The sequence below is a fragment of the Oryza glaberrima genome, chromosome 2 (genome assembly GCF_000147395.1).
Source record: "Oryza glaberrima chromosome 2, OglaRS2, whole genome shotgun sequence".
Classification (NCBI taxonomy): Eukaryota; Viridiplantae; Streptophyta; class Magnoliopsida; order Poales; family Poaceae; genus Oryza; species Oryza glaberrima.
The window spans coordinates 33799352-33814894 of record NC_068327.1 but is presented as its reverse complement, the minus strand read 5'-3'; the positions used below and the strand labels follow the sequence as shown (position 1 = coordinate 33814894).

Genomic DNA, 15543 nt, shown 5'->3' with positions numbered 1-15543 from the left:
TCGGTGGCATTAGTCATGAATTTCATATTCTCCAAGGAAAATAAAACTATATTTTTACACTATGGTTTATTCGATACGTATAGTTTTTCTGATCTGATTCTGGATGATGGTATATTTTTCTTCAGATTTGGGACTTGGCCTGGTCACTTTGCTTAAACAATCAAATACGCTACAAGATTTTGCCTTCTTCAGAAGAAGAGGTAGATGCACATATAATTTTCCTTCGATCCACTCATGCATGATGCATCCATTAATCTATTTGGACGATTTACTTCCTGCCACGATCATATATATTCTGCTTACATTTTGCAGAGCAGGGTCACTAATATAATGAGGACTCAACATTATTATAAGAATATGAAGAGAATCCAGATAGAATCATGCATATATATAGCCAGTTGGTTGTCACCAACAACGAAGAGATTAGTAAAATGTCAGAGCAGCGAATTGGGATTAAGCATCTGGGCCGGAAGCAATATACATTCGTGCAGATCAGCCAGCTACTCCTTAACTGCAGAAAATTATATTAGCAGATGCATCCTCTAAACTCCTTGAAATCTACAGAAACCACGCTGTCTCAGCACACAGTAATAAACTAAAAATCACATTACTTTCGCGTTCTGCTCGTGTTTCTGAAGAATGAAACCCGTGTCAATGACCTTCGCATGATTAGTATGCATAGATATCGTCTGAATCCATGCGAAGACAGGAGAAGACTCTTCTGAAATTGAGCAGCCAGCTTTGACGACGCTGGTGCCGCTAATCTCAACTATTTTTTCACTAGATTATTTGTTGTACGCTTAAACTCTCTTCTACTACGTTGTTAATACTTAATACTCCATCTGTTTCACGTTATAAGACGTTTTGACTTTAATCAAAGTCAAACTGCTTCAAACTTAACTAAGTTTATAGAAAATAATAATAATATTTTCAACACAAGATAAATTTATTATGAAAATATATTCAATTATTGATTTAATGAAACTAATTTGATATTATAAATATTACTATATTTTTCTATAAGTTTAGTTAAATTTGAAGTTATTTGACTTTAACCAAAGTCAAAACATCTTATAACTGCGGAGGGAGTACCACTTACTCTCTCCTTTCCTAAATGTTTGACACCGTTGACTTTTTTAAACATGTTTGACCGTTCGTTTTATTCAAAAACTTTTATGATATGTGTAAAACTATATGTATACATAAAAGTATATTTAACAATAAATCAAATGATAGAAAAAGAATTAACAAATACTTAAATTTTTTGAATAAGACGAACGGTCAAACATTTTTAAAAAAGTCAACAGCGTCAAATATTTTAGGATGGAGGTAGTATTTTAGACCTATTTGTTAAGTTCTTTTTTTAAAAAAAGGTTTAATTTATCTCTATACCTAAGTAGATAATTCACGCAATAATCCGGTACATAATACCCTGGGCCTCCTTAGTTAAAAAAAAAAAGGTTTAACCATTCAGTTCACTGCAGCCAATGATCAGTGGGGGCCATTCACTGACAGGACTTTTCCATGGCAAGCTGATCGTCCTCTTGTCTGAAAGATTCCAAAGGAAGGGTGGATGACAAGGAGGAAGCCGCCATCCACCACCCAAAATTCTATTGGATTCTACCTATGCATATTGTGCGCCATGATCAGTAAGCACCTACTTGTTGTTGAAAGCACCAAGAGATTACGTAAATCAAAAGTATCCAAAGACAACATCAGGAAGCATACAAACACAAAGCTTGCATCACTGAAAGAGTGCTTTGGTTCACTCATCACTGGGTTAGCGACATAGTAACAAATGTCACTACTTACTAGGATTGGATAATTGCAAATGTGAGCTAATTTAATCACTGTGCACTGTGGTAGGTAGAACACAACAGTTGATTCACAGTTTAGCAGTATTATAATGCTAGCTCGCCTACTAGTTTAAGGAAAGATCCTATAATTTGACACTCTATAAAGTGAGCTTCGATTATTTGTTGGTACATGTTGTATTTATTTGACTCTAGTTTTTTTTCTTAATCGCCACACGTTGTCTTGTGGAAACAAATTTTGTACTATGCGCGTATTTTCTCGATGAATATCCAGGAGCGTAGAAATAAGTTCATTTGTTGGTACATGTTGTATTTATCTTTTGAAGATAAACATGTTGTTTTTATGATCTTCAACAATTAGTACGGTAGAAAACACATAGTCATGAATTTTGTACCAATCCGTGTGAAGCTCACGCCATTATTACGGTTACAATCACCATTTTTGATATGACAAATGCAGTGAAAGGAAGTAAGAAAAAGTCTCCTCAACTCATAAATACTTCCAATGCTATTTTTTCTACAACTACAAATATCAGCATTGCACTTACTCTGTCCTTTGGCCATCTTCCATCCATCCAAAAACATCCACACTTTTCATACAAACAAACAAAATTCAGACTGCATAAAAACAACAACAAAAAAGAGTCAGATGTATAAGGGAGAAAATGAAAGGAAAGAGAAATAGAAGTAACCCCACAAAAATGTTCCTAAAATCTCCAACCAAGGAGCAAGGACCCATACATAGTATGTCTAATACTCAGGGGGTTTGATACAAAAAAAGCTTATGCTTTTATTCCAAAGTCCAATACAAGTCTTTGGGGAATTGGCACAGGCAGGAGAGAGAAAGAGAGAGAGACCCATACCAATGCCAAGAACAAGAAATCAGAGAGCCCAAGCAAAAAATCCAATCCGAATCCCCTCCAAAAACCCACCAAACAATCTCCTCCATCTCCAAGAACAAGAACAAGAGAGCATCCTAGAACATTAGGGAATAAAGGAGAAGGAGAAGAAGACCAAGAAAAGGTACTACCTTTCATCTCTCCCTCCCCCCCAAATATACACTGGTCGCAAAACGAGAGGCCGCCTCAGCCTTCTCCAATCCCCTCTTACGGAGAGCAAAGCAAGCAAGATTTTTCTTCGATCTCTGCTCGAGTTTCTTGCTGTGAAGTTTGTTCTTTTTTCTTAACTGTTACTGCTCGTGCGTTTTTGAGAAGTTTCGAGAGGAGAGGGAAGAGAGTTCAAGAACTTGGAGAGAAGGGGATGGATCCGGTGTTGCTGGACGACATCATCCGGAGGCTTATCGAGGTGAAGAATCTGAAGCCGGGGAAGAACGCGCAGCTTTCGGAGTCGGAGATTAAGCAGCTCTGCGCAACCTCCAAGGAGATCTTCCTGAATCAGCCCAACCTGCTCGAGCTCGAGGCCCCCATCAAAATCTGCGGTAATTTCCCTGTTTCTTGTCACGCGTGAGCAATATCTTTGATGTTGGCTGCCCTCGAAAATGTCATCTTGGGGATTTGCTTGGTTGGTCAACGGGTAGCAAGTGACTGCGTCGTGCTGTTTGGATGCACTTGCTTAATGTACTATACCCGATCTTTTGATTGATAGCCAGATATTATCCAGCTTTTTAGGTGTTTTGTCGCTTGATGATCCGGTTATCTACTCGAACAGAGGTTTACCACATACTTCCTAATGAATCATGTGATTCAGTATTTCCGACTATATGTTTGCTCATAGAAAGCTTATACTCCGTGAGGCAGACGATGGTTATATCTAGATTTCTCAGTGGTTCAGTACAACTGAACCATACCGACTATATTTGCTGATTGAAAGCTGCTATTTTGCGAGGCAATTTGTTGATAGAAAGATCAAAGATAGACTTTCAAGCTGCTACTAGGAAACTTTTGACCGCTATAGTTTATGGTGAATTGATCATACCTGATACAATCACATTTAATGTATCTCAATATCTGGCGGTCTGGGTACACCAGCCTGATATTGCAAGTTTTTTCTCATCTCAAAAAAGGGAGAGAGAAAAGTCTTCAATTTTTTCCCCAGGTTTCTTGCTGGGTCCTGTTGATAGAAATATGCCAATATCTTTAGGTTGTGTTCCATTCAGGATTTTGTGTTAGTATGAATTAAGAGGAATCTTTGATCATAGATGTTAAGGCTGTATTCTTTTTCCTCATGGCATCTTGCCATTATATTCCATGAGAAACAATAGTTCTCACAAATCAATAACATTTGAGCAAAATGTGGCAGCAGTTGACATTCATTTTTTTTTATGAATTCCAATATTTGTTGTGAGCAAACCTTAAGCAGCTTTAATAACGCATCATCAAATTTATTAATCTTGCATAATTTCTTCTGATCAGGTGATGTTCATGGACAGTATTCTGATCTCCTGAGGCTGTTTGATTATGGTGGGTATCCACCTCAGTCCAACTATCTCTTCTTGGGCGATTATGTGGACCGGGGAAAGCAAAGCCTTGAGACGATATGCCTTCTTTTGGCTTATAAGATCAAGTACCCTGAAAACTTCTTCCTACTCAGAGGCAACCATGAATGTGCATCGGTCAACCGCATCTATGGATTTTATGACGAGTGCAAGCGCAGATTCAGTGTAAAACTCTGGAAGACTTTTACCGACTGTTTTAACTGCTTACCAGTGGCAGCATTGATAGATGAAAAGATTCTTTGTATGCACGGAGGTCTTTCTCCAGAGTTGAATAAGCTGGATCAAATACTCAACCTCAACCGCCCCACGGATGTGCCTGATACTGGGTTACTTTGTGATCTCCTTTGGTCCGATCCATCCAATGACGCACAAGGGTGGGCTATGAATGATCGAGGTGTCTCATATACATTCGGGCCAGACAAAGTGTCTGAATTTCTTGAGAAGCATGATTTAGACCTCATCTGTCGAGCCCATCAGGTGCCCCATGCTCACAATTACCTGACCTTTTTATTTTTCTTACCAAGTGAATTGATTTATCAGTTATTCTTGCCTTGTTGGAATTCAGGTTGTCGAAGATGGGTACGAGTTCTTTGCTAACCGCCAACTTGTAACAATATTCTCGGCCCCTAATTACTGTGGAGAATTTGATAATGCTGGTGCCATGATGAGTGTAGATGATACACTGATGTGCTCTTTTCAAATACTAAAACCAGCGAGGAAAATGTTGGGTGGTTCCACGAATTCCAAATCCGGCTTCAAGGTATGCATAACTAGTAGTATGCAAGTGACAGATATTTTTATTATTTATATGATATATAGCGATTCCCTGCAGCGTCCCTTCCAAAAAAAGGGACATGCTGATATTTGCTCTCTACATGCCACTGTTGCTCTGTATAGTTGTTCCGTTTCGATTTATTTTCATATTTTTTAAAAAATGTGAAAATGATTTGAACTGGTAGCGTGACGTTCATGGAACATTTTAAACAAAGATTTGCACTCAATGTAATATTATTAACTGAGCACTTGTCTGACCACCAAACCTGCTCAGGAATTCCTGTGCACTTGATAATTCCAGAAGTTAGGGCACTTATTACTCTTTTTTTAACGGAATGAAGTGGCAGGTTTCAGTTGGCTGAGGTGATTGTGTGGTTAAGCTTATCTCCTGCAACTGCCTACTTTACCAACAATTTGACTTCCACTCTGATTAAATTGCCATAGAAATACAATGCTCAGCAATACTAATTATTAGCTCTTACAATTGAAATTCGCACGCCAACCATTTTTGGTGATATCCTATTTGTTTCTGGTTGTATGAAAAATTCATGAGGTTGCTATATAATACATTCAGACAATTCGATTTCTTCCTCGATAGATTACATTTCCAGTGTATGCCATGGCAATGCATGTCGTAATCATAGAGGACGAAGTTGGTGTTAGACATTGACCTCACAGAACAGTTCAACCCATATCTGATGTTACACCCTATTGCCTTTGACCTACTTTGTTTTGTCCCCCACTAAGCGCGCGTGGCAGTATCAATACAAAGATAGGAAGTTGGTTAGGTAAGTACAGGTCCACTTTTTGAGGCTAGATCAGATGTAAAAAACTAGTACAAGAACATAATTCTGCATTACATTAGAATTATCTACATTCTTGAAATATCAACAATATATTCTTGAATAAATGAATGACACTAATGCTGAAATGTATCTAACCTCCATTTCTCCCCTGTTTGATTAGTCACTGAGAGGGTGGTGACGATGAGCAAAGCTGTGATCTGATCTGCTGGCGCATGTCTTCTACAGCGGCTGCGACTAACCGGCATTTTCGCCTACAGCTCGGGTCCATAAACAGCGAAGCAGATAGAAATGTGTACAACTTTCCAGCCGATGGAACTGTACATCATCGTTCATGTTGGATTAACACTTGTTGTAATGTATTATTGGTTTTACCATGCGGATCTCTTATCATATGAGAGGATGTGAATGAAAACTGTTCTCCCGTCCTCCCCCCTAAATTCAGAAAAGTTCAGACAGAAGGACTCCAATAAAAATAGCTAGAATCGAATGCTTTTGAACCAAATTTCCATCCAGTGAGCACCAGTGCTAACATAGTTATATCCCAAGAGGTAGTCCCATTGAACCTGCTATTACTGAATTTTTCTGCCCTTTTTATCCTCTTGTGTCTGCTTGCATCTGTGCTTTCGGTGGTTGAAGAATCGGTGGGTTCTTCTTGTGGAAACTGTTGTTTCTTATTGCGTTGATCTGATAACCTGACGTCTCATCTGAGCTAATCAGAATGAATGTTTGATTCTATGCGTTGTAAAGCTCAGTTTAAGGTTTCAAAGTGCTTGCCTTTGGATCGATTAAAATGAAGAAGAGAGGATAGCATGGGCTGAATTGTGATCCTTCCTTTATACTTCCTCTGTTTCACAATGTAAGTCATTCTAGCATTTCTCACATTAATATTGATGTTAATGAATCTATTTAGATATATATGTCTAGATTTATTAACAACAATATAAGTATGGGAAATGCTAGAATGACTTACATTGTCAAACGGATGGAGTAAGAGTTATTATTATTATTCTCAACCTTTACCACTTCAGTCTAATATTCGATCGTTGTTAAAGCGTCAGAATATGTTCGCTGGACGAGATCATGAACTGTGGATATGACAAGCAAGCAGAAAAAGAAAAATAAAGATGAGAATCAGATTCGTTGTTACGACACGCGCACTATCAAAGAGGGATGGATGATCAGGAGGCAACGCAAATTTCTCTCCGTTGGAACGACGAAGAATTCAAAACCAGATTTACCAGACACGTCCACATCAAACGCTGGAAAAAAGGATGCAATTGCAAGTCTTTAAAACTTTCTACGGGCACCATTAAAAACTATAGGAAAATTGGTTTCATGACATTGATAGTTTTCGAGTTTAGATTTTAAGTATTCATCATCCAATTCACTGCTACGTTCCATTCACGCATAGTATATATGTACATCCAGAAATCATCAGGCTCTGTTTCAAATGTTAGCATGTGTGATTGCATTTTCGCCTAACAATTCCTACCTCACTCACAATCACATCGTGTCAACCACTGTTAGGCTAAATCTCCTATATTAACAGTACTAATAAATAAATTTGTACTAGAAGTGAGGATCACGATCCTCTGCAGTCGACTGCACCGTGCCGTTGTCACTTACATATTGACCCACAGATCCACATGTTATTGACAAAGTCACGGCACGGAGGATCTCAATCGCGCTGCACATCAACTACAGCAACAACATCTATCTATATACATCGCCTGATTAACAACAAAACCACAAAAGAAGAAAAAAGCATCCTTTACACTGTCAAAAAAAAATGCATCTTTTACTGTAAAAAAAAATTGCATCTTTTTTTTTTACTGTGAGGATGCATGCGATGCGGCGGTGGTCAGTCAGTCTCCGGCGAGGTGCGGTGGGCGGTGAGTGAGTCTCCGGCGAGGTGGGTGGGGTTTCACCTTCACCTGGGAGCGATGGAGATGGAGATGTCGGTGGGGATGCGGAACTTGTCGGACCAATCCTGCGCCTCCAGGAAGAGCTTGGACACCTTGGCGGCGACCCACGACATGTCCGGCCGCGCCGCCGCGTCCCTCGCCACGCACCGCAGCGCCACCGCCGTCATCGCCTCCGCCGCCTCCACCGGGAACGAGTCCCTCAGCCTCCGGTCCACCCACCGCCGCATCGCCTCCCCTCCTCCCCCCTCCGCCGCCGCCTCCGCGCTCTCGATCACCGACGTCCTCTCGTACTCCCCCGTTGCCTTGTTCTGCTCGTACCTCACCGCCTCCTGCCCGGACACCAGCTCCAGCAGCACGACGCCGAGCGCGTACACGTCGGATCGCCGCGACGGGGCGGCGCCCGCGATGAGCTCCGGCGCCATGTACCCGCGCGTGCCCTCGATCCGCCTCCCCCGGCGGTCTCCCAGGAGCTCGCCGGCGAGATCGGCGGCGCCGAAGTGGGCGATCTTGGCGCGGAGGGTGGGGCCGTCGCCGGAGACGAGGACGGTGGAGGCGGAGAGGCGGTTGTGGACGGTGTCGGCCTGGAGGTGGACGTAGTGGAGCGCGTCGGCGACGTCGGCGGCGACCTTGAGGCGGGACTGCCACGACGCGAGCGGGGTGAAGGACGGGCTGTTGGGGTTGCGGAGGAGCGCGGACAGCGGCGACGCGTCCGGGAGGAGCTCGTAGGCGAGGAAGAGCGAGCCGTCGGGCGACGCGGCGGCGCCGAGGAGCCGCGCGATGGCGGCGTGGTGGCAGTGGCCGAGGGCGGCGAGGCGGGCGGCCACGTGCGCCTGGTCCCGCCGGAGCGGGCGCCGGAACACCGCCGCGGAGTGCCCGCGGAGGGAGCAGCGGAAGGAGGTGGAATTGGGGGCGAGGCGGTGGGAGGAGGAGAAGTTGGCGGTGGCGGCGGCGAGCTCGTGGAAGGTAAGGAGGAGGGGGAGGTCGGGGAGAGAATCGCGGAGAGCCTGGAGCGAGGCGGCGGTGGAGGAGGAGGTGGCGGTGGCGGTGGATGGCGCGGAGGAGGAGGAGGTGGTGGAGTACTGGGTCGCCGTGGCGCGAGGCGACCGCTGATGCTGATGCTGATGCTTTCTTGGGGTGGTGGCGGTGGAGGCGGAGGCGGCCATGGAGGCGGTGGCGACGGAGCTCTTGGTCTTGCACATCCGATGATCCTTCTCCTCCTCCTTCTCCTTCTCCTCCGGCTCCGGATTGGGCTTGGGTTTCCGCTTCCAGAGGGTAACCATGGGCGAGGCGACGAGCTCCGAGCTCGCTTGCTTGGTTGCTTGATTGGTTGAGCTAGTGGCCGCCCAGATCGGGAGGCGGCTGCTGCTGTGGAGAGTTGAATTGCGGCCAGCTAATAAAGCTTGCGCCTTTGTCCTTTGCCCTTGATGAGAGGGAGGGGAGGGGAGGAAGAAGATGATGATGGACAAGGAGGGTTGTCAGGTCAGAGACAGGTCAAATGTGCCCAACTGGATATTGGCATGTTGCAATTTTGCATTGCACTGCTACCTTCCAAAATAGTGGTATGTTTAGTTCACGCTAAAATTTAAAATTTGATTGAAATTAAAACGATGTGACAGAAAACTTGAAAGTTTACGTGTCTAGGAAAGTTTGAAAAAAGTTAGGAACTAAATCAGGTCTAAATTTACTTTTTATTTATTTCAAACATGCTAATACAACAAAGGACTAAAATACTCATCTTTATTAAATCCAGATGTAACTATTCATCACTTTATCTACTCTACTTTTAATGTAATTATTTCTTTACTTTACAAATTTCGATGTAGTATTGATTAATTTAAAAGTGAATTTATTTTGGAATAAATAAAAGGAATTAAAAATGAACTTATTACCTAACGGAGGGAGTAGGACTGTAGGAGTGTATAAGTTTCAACTATAATTTCATTCATGAGAGCATGGTTGCCAATGTTGTTTTTTCTTTGTTGGTGGTTCATTCCAGTTGAAAAACAAGAGGATAATGTATTTTTTTTCTAGTGATTGATTCGCTGTTTGTTTTTCTAAACGGCTACTGATCTTTTTGTGCTTTGCGAGATGTTTAATTGCTATGGAATTAAACATATTGTGCTAGGGCCCAACATTCCCACAAATCACATGCTTACCTTTTCTTGGTTGAAGCCAAACACACTCCTCATGGGGTATAATTGTCGTTTTAGATACGCTTTTAGTCAAACTTTCGATTTTTGTGCATCTTTAAATGCCTAGGCTCATCATATGATCTGCATCAAAAGATTAGTTTAATTATTAGGTATTGCAAGTAAACTATGGCATACAAGTTAAATTCAGAATCTCTACAAATCATTTTCTTTTGCAACAAATGATAAATGAAACAAAGTATGAAAAATCCCATGGATCTTGTTGATCGGGTTTGAAGGAAGGGATATATGCCGTCTCTATTGATCCGTGTGCTTATTTTCAGTAGAACAATGGTCCTTTCACCGACTAGCTAGCTCGTCTGAACCCTGAAGAGGAGACAATTGAATCACAGTATCCCTATAGCTATCTAGTTGACCCTTTGGGCCAACGACGACGACTAGTGCGCTGCCGCTTACTGTAGTAGTATACTGTCACTTGCATCTTTGCTGGAACACAAGTTGAACTGCATTTGCCTGCAATACAATGAATGGTGTAGTTAATTAGTATATACTTATTATTACTCATTATTTTTTCAGTTAATCGGACCTCTTCCTAGCTTCATCCACTGTCTGAAAAAAAATGCCTGCCTTATGTATGCAGTGCACTAGATCGATCTGAAAGCATAGAAATGAGTGAGTGATCGATCAAGTGGCTCATCCAATTCTGACCTGACCGACCTCTGGCTGTCTGAAATTCAACCCAATTGATGATCGATCGATCGATGCCGACTGGCTGCCGTCTTCGGCAGGCACGCATGCACGATCCATCGATTATGATGCAACTAGCTTCAAGTTGCACTGCAAATGTAAATTACTACGTGGAATAATATTACCAAGTCATCTGTCATCTCTAGTACCTAATTAAATCGATCAAAAACTCCCAATTATTCAGCACGAACAACTTCCCAGTTAGGGTAGTTTCTCTCAAAAAATCCCAATATTTGCATGCACACGTCTAGACTAAAATAGAAAGAAAATTAAGGAAAGGATCGATCGGTTGACTCCATCGGGATAATTAATTGTGCTGGTAAATGCAATTAAACAGCATGCGAGCTATAGACAACAGGCATGGTGTACAGCGACGTGACTGCATGTAGTATCGTCCACGAGCCAAGATCGATTGATTAAACAAACAAATGATGATGCGTGCTGCGTAATTAGCTACTACTAGACGACTCCAAGCAGAACAGCGGAGAAGAATTAACAATTCTTTTCTGCTTTGATTTTGTCTCCGAGAGTAGATGATTCTGCCTCCTTAATTCGCCTCGTCACAGGATGGAAACAAAGGAAAGAAGGCAGCTTAAGCCACCATATGACAGCGACGCCTCTTTCGTCATGCTCTGCTGAGTCCAGCCTCTGCATAATGTGAATGATACTCCTACAGCATCAGCATTCACGCTTGGACCGTGTAGTGATGATCATCCGATTAAGATGTCTCTGTAATTAAGTTAATTTTGATCCTCCATTTCGTATGTAAATGTTGGCCAATTCGTCCGAAGGATGCACCAACAAAAGCATGCTACTCTAGCTGGTAGGAGTAATTCACAGGTCAAAATAATACAGACGCAATGACGCATCAGAGGCAGGTTTTTATGTTGAACTGGTAGTGCAAGATTACTCTCTCTAAAACATTGCGTGCTGCTTTGCTCAACCTCATCTTAGCCGCCTCTCGGAGTCAGCTAGTTAATTAGGACCTGGCTCTTAATTTTGCACAATTCTACTAAGATTGTTCACAGTCATTTCATCAGAAAATGAACAATTTGTTATCTGAAACTGAAAAGATGTCATCTATTCAGAGTATAATACTAGAATACTATCGAATCTGAGAGTGAACACTGTCTCGTGCTGTTCGATCAAAAAAATTGAGAGTGAAATGTCTACAATACATCTCAGTCAACAACAATCCACAAACAAAAACGTGCACAAAAACACAACTCAAATGGTTTAGTATGGAGGACTAACAGCAGGACGCCTACAAGGACCAATATGCTGTCTGAAGTGAACAGTCAAAAAATGTGGCAGAGAAACTTGTACAAATTAAGGAACTTGCCAGGCTCATTCTCTCTTGCTTCATCACTACACAAAAGTTCATTCAGAGTTCGCTACAAAGACTTGTAATAATCTTTTTGCTAGCATTTGGGTTAATTTCTGGTGGCAAAGTACTTTGCCTGATATTCTGAATGTCTGAATCTTATTTCATTTCTATAGAATAAACATATTAACTGATTCCGAAGGAAAAGAAAATGAATTTGCATAGTACTAGTAGTACTGCATTAAACCCAAATACTAGCAAAAAGATTAATGCAGTACTACTAGAAGGTTCAGTATGATTGGCATGGCCTGAATGGATGGATGATTTTTGGATGCGATCCATGCATGTGCAGCTTGGTTCTTGATCTAGCTGTTCCAGCTTTGCTCAAGATCTGCATGTCCAGCATCTGTTTGCTTTATGTTCCTCGATTAATGAAGATGCATCAAATAATGGCGTGATGCAGTTGATGCTGTCCAGTCTCAGATTCCATGCATGACTTCTCAGTTCTCACACGGATGAAGGAAAACGCAGAAGCAAATCAGGATGAAATCAAGCAAGAAGCGATCGATTCGGCGTGTGCTGGATCGGTTTCCGTTGCTTCTACCAAAGTTTTTTTCTCGACGTCCTCTGCCTCGTTTTCTTTGCCGATGATGTCGGCCGGCGGCGGAGGCTGTCGCCGGAGAAGACGACGTCTCCGGCAGCGAAGGGAGAGCAAAATATGTCACAAATCTGGGCCGTTCGCTCTCTAACGGACGGCTATCGATCGCAGCCATTTACAGATCTTACGGCCCAATTTGAGCCGCAAAACGAGCGAGTCATCCAGTCACCGCCTAGGCCCAGTAACCAATGGTAGCGATCCTAGTTTGGGCCGAATTGGTTCGTCATCAGATATTGGGCTAAATTTCCATCCAAGTCGAGTCATCCAGTCACCGCCTAGGCCCAGAAACCAATGGTAGCGATCCTAGTTTGGGCCGAATTGGTTCGCCATCAGATATTGGGCTAAATTTCCATTCAAGTTACATTAGGCCCAATTTTGACAAGAACCTCTTGGGCTATGAATCCGGCCTAGGTCCATAGTCCGGTCGGCCCACAACTGCCTTGTGCTCGGCCCAGTTTGAGGAACAATTGGTAGATCCAAATCTGGATGGGCTGTATTGGGCCTCATCTCAACTAAAGTAAAACTAGGGCCCAATTATAAAATCAAGTTCCACACGCTCCCCTTGTCTTGTTGCCTCTCTCTCTTATTCTTCTCTTCCACCGTTTCTTCGCCGACAAGAAGAAGGCTCCCCGCCGCTGCGGCGGCGGCGGCGGCGGCGGCGACCAGCCCTTCCCCTTCTCCTGCTTCGACAGTTCGCCGCCATGGCCGCTCGGTTTCTGCCTCTGGTGCGCCGCGGCCTCGCCGGCGTCCTGAATCAATCGCCCGCGCCCGCGTCCACCCGAGGTGATTCCCCCAAACTTTTTTTTGCTTTAGCTCCCTCTTTTGGTTCGGCATGGATAAATCTAGTCGATATTGGTGATGACTCTCGCGGATGTGTGTTTTACTTGGAGAGGCCGGTGGTTGGAGGCTCGAATCCGGGGTTGCTGCTGCCACTACAGTCAAATTTTGTTTACACTGCGTCTGCGCCCTTTTCCCTTGTGTTTGGGGGTATGAGAAGATTGAAATATGGAAACAAGGGGATTCCCTTGTTTTGGGATTGATTTTGGTAAAATTAAGGTGATATGGTTGAAGAACTGAAGAAAAAACTTGGTGGCAACTATAGTAGTAATAATAAGATAAGATTATAGAGTCAATTGTGTCTGTTTGTTGCTAGTTGTCAGTTCCTGCCAGATTGGCAAATATCTAAAGCATTTACCATTCAAATCATTACGTATGACAAGAATTTACTTACATCTTTGCAATAGGAATTAATTAAACAGTCAACTAATGAAAATCTGTTATTGCAGGATTCTTGATTCCTGCACCTGTGACTGCTGGCATAAGATCTCTGCAAACTATCATGGAAGCAAGCAATAATGCTTCAGATGACCGTAACCAGGACATAGAGGATTCCAAAACCGACACCGTGCCAGCTACGGTCCCTTCATCGGATTCCGGCTTCAAAGTTAGAGATACATCAAACTTGAAGATCTCACCGAGACACGACCTCGCCATGATCTTTACGTGCAAGGTTTGCGAGACCAGGTCTATGAAGATGGCGAGCAAGGAATCATATGAGAAAGGAGTGGTGGTCGCTCGTTGCGGCGGCTGCAATAATTTCCACCTGATCGCGGATAGGCTTGGCTGGTTTGGGGAGCCAGGAAGCATCGAAGACTTTCTAGCCGAACAAGGAGAGGAGGTGAAGAAAGGCTCAACAGATACTCTTAACTTCACTCTTGAGGACTTGGTTGGGTCTCAGGCTAATGATAAGGGCCCTTCTGATAAAAAATAGATTTCTCTTCAGTATGGCTTTGGGTCAAGACAACTTAAAAAAGGTTAACTCCTAAGGAAATCCACAAGTTTTTTACTCGATATCATGACTTCTCAAGGTGGAGTAGTCCAACTTTTTGCACTTGTTAGTTCTGATGTTATTGCAGTATAATTGTCAATTCTCAACCTTGTGGCTAAGTCCACCGTGTGACTTTGGTAAATTTATTGTAGTGGACACGGCCCGATTATGTACTAGGCTGTGTGTCATAGTTTTGTGATGTTCTTGACAAAAGTAACAAAACTAATTATGGAAATGTTTCCCTTTGAATCACTATATTGTCATGTTAGCTACTCCCTCCGTTTCACAATGTAAGACTTTCTAGCATTGCCCACATACATATAGCTGTTAATGAATCTAGACATATATATGTGTTTAGATTTATTAACATTTAAATGAATATGGACAATGCTAGAAAGTCTTACGGGAAATGTTTACTGGAGGAAGTACCATTTGATTTCAAAGTATGAAATGTTTACTGGAAAGAGATGCAAATCTCACAGGGAAGAACCAACAAGTAATCTGATATTCACTTTTTACAACTTCACGCTGAGGCAACAAGTGAAACTCGAGATGTTTCTTTTGGTATGTATTATCAGCTAGTCTGAAACTGATGGTGCCTCTATATGTATTATCAGTTGCTTGATATGATATTAAAGAATCTGCTCTCAAGTACATTACCTGTGGCATAACGGAAGAGGCTCTATTGTACATTCCATCTCACAGAAGTTCACAAGTTTTTCGCTCAATGTCATCGCTTGTCAAGGTGGAGTAGTCCAACTTTTTACACTTGTTAGTTATGATTATGAACTTATGATGCGATTTGCTCAATGTCATCGCTTGTCAAGGTGTAGTCCAACTTTTTACACTTGTTAGTTATGATTATGAACTTATGATGCGATTGCAGTGTACTGGCCTTGCTGAAAGTCACAACTTTTTTCTTTGAAACAAGAAAGTCACTACATTGAGGCTAAGTCCACATATCACGCTAGTAGTTTTATATTGTGGTGGACAACCTGATTCTGTACTAGGTTTTGTGTCATAGTTTCATGTTCTGTGATGCTCTTGACCAAACTACTACTC

At 42.5% G+C, this 15543-nt stretch overlaps 3 protein-coding genes across 3 annotated transcripts; 2 read left to right on the top strand and 1 right to left on the bottom strand.

Annotated features, from left to right (window-relative positions):
• Positions 1–2621: 2621 nt before the first annotated feature.
• On the top strand, positions 2622–6443 carry LOC127763896 (serine/threonine-protein phosphatase PP1). Its single transcript, XM_052288698.1, has 5 exons — positions 2622–2837; positions 3029–3252; positions 4187–4746; positions 4835–5029; positions 6010–6443. Exons 2-5 carry the CDS (start codon positions 3075–3077, stop codon positions 6025–6027), a joined length of 951 nt encoding a protein of 316 aa, XP_052144658.1. The 5' UTR covers positions 2622–2837; positions 3029–3074; the 3' UTR covers positions 6028–6443.
• Positions 6444–7440: 997 nt separating this feature from the next.
• Positions 7441–9323, bottom strand: LOC127763894 (protein LYK5). The gene has a single exon (XM_052288696.1). It carries the CDS (start codon positions 9052–9054, stop codon positions 7780–7782), a length of 1275 nt encoding a protein of 424 aa, XP_052144656.1. The 5' UTR covers positions 9055–9323; the 3' UTR covers positions 7441–7779.
• A 3912-nt stretch (positions 9324–13235) lies between these two features.
• On the top strand, positions 13236–14733 carry LOC127761642 (uncharacterized protein C24H6.02c). Its single transcript, XM_052285966.1, has 2 exons — positions 13236–13436; positions 13940–14733. Exons 1-2 carry the CDS (start codon positions 13355–13357, stop codon positions 14422–14424), a joined length of 567 nt encoding a protein of 188 aa, XP_052141926.1. The 5' UTR covers positions 13236–13354; the 3' UTR covers positions 14425–14733.
• Positions 14734–15543: the final 810 nt, after the last annotated feature.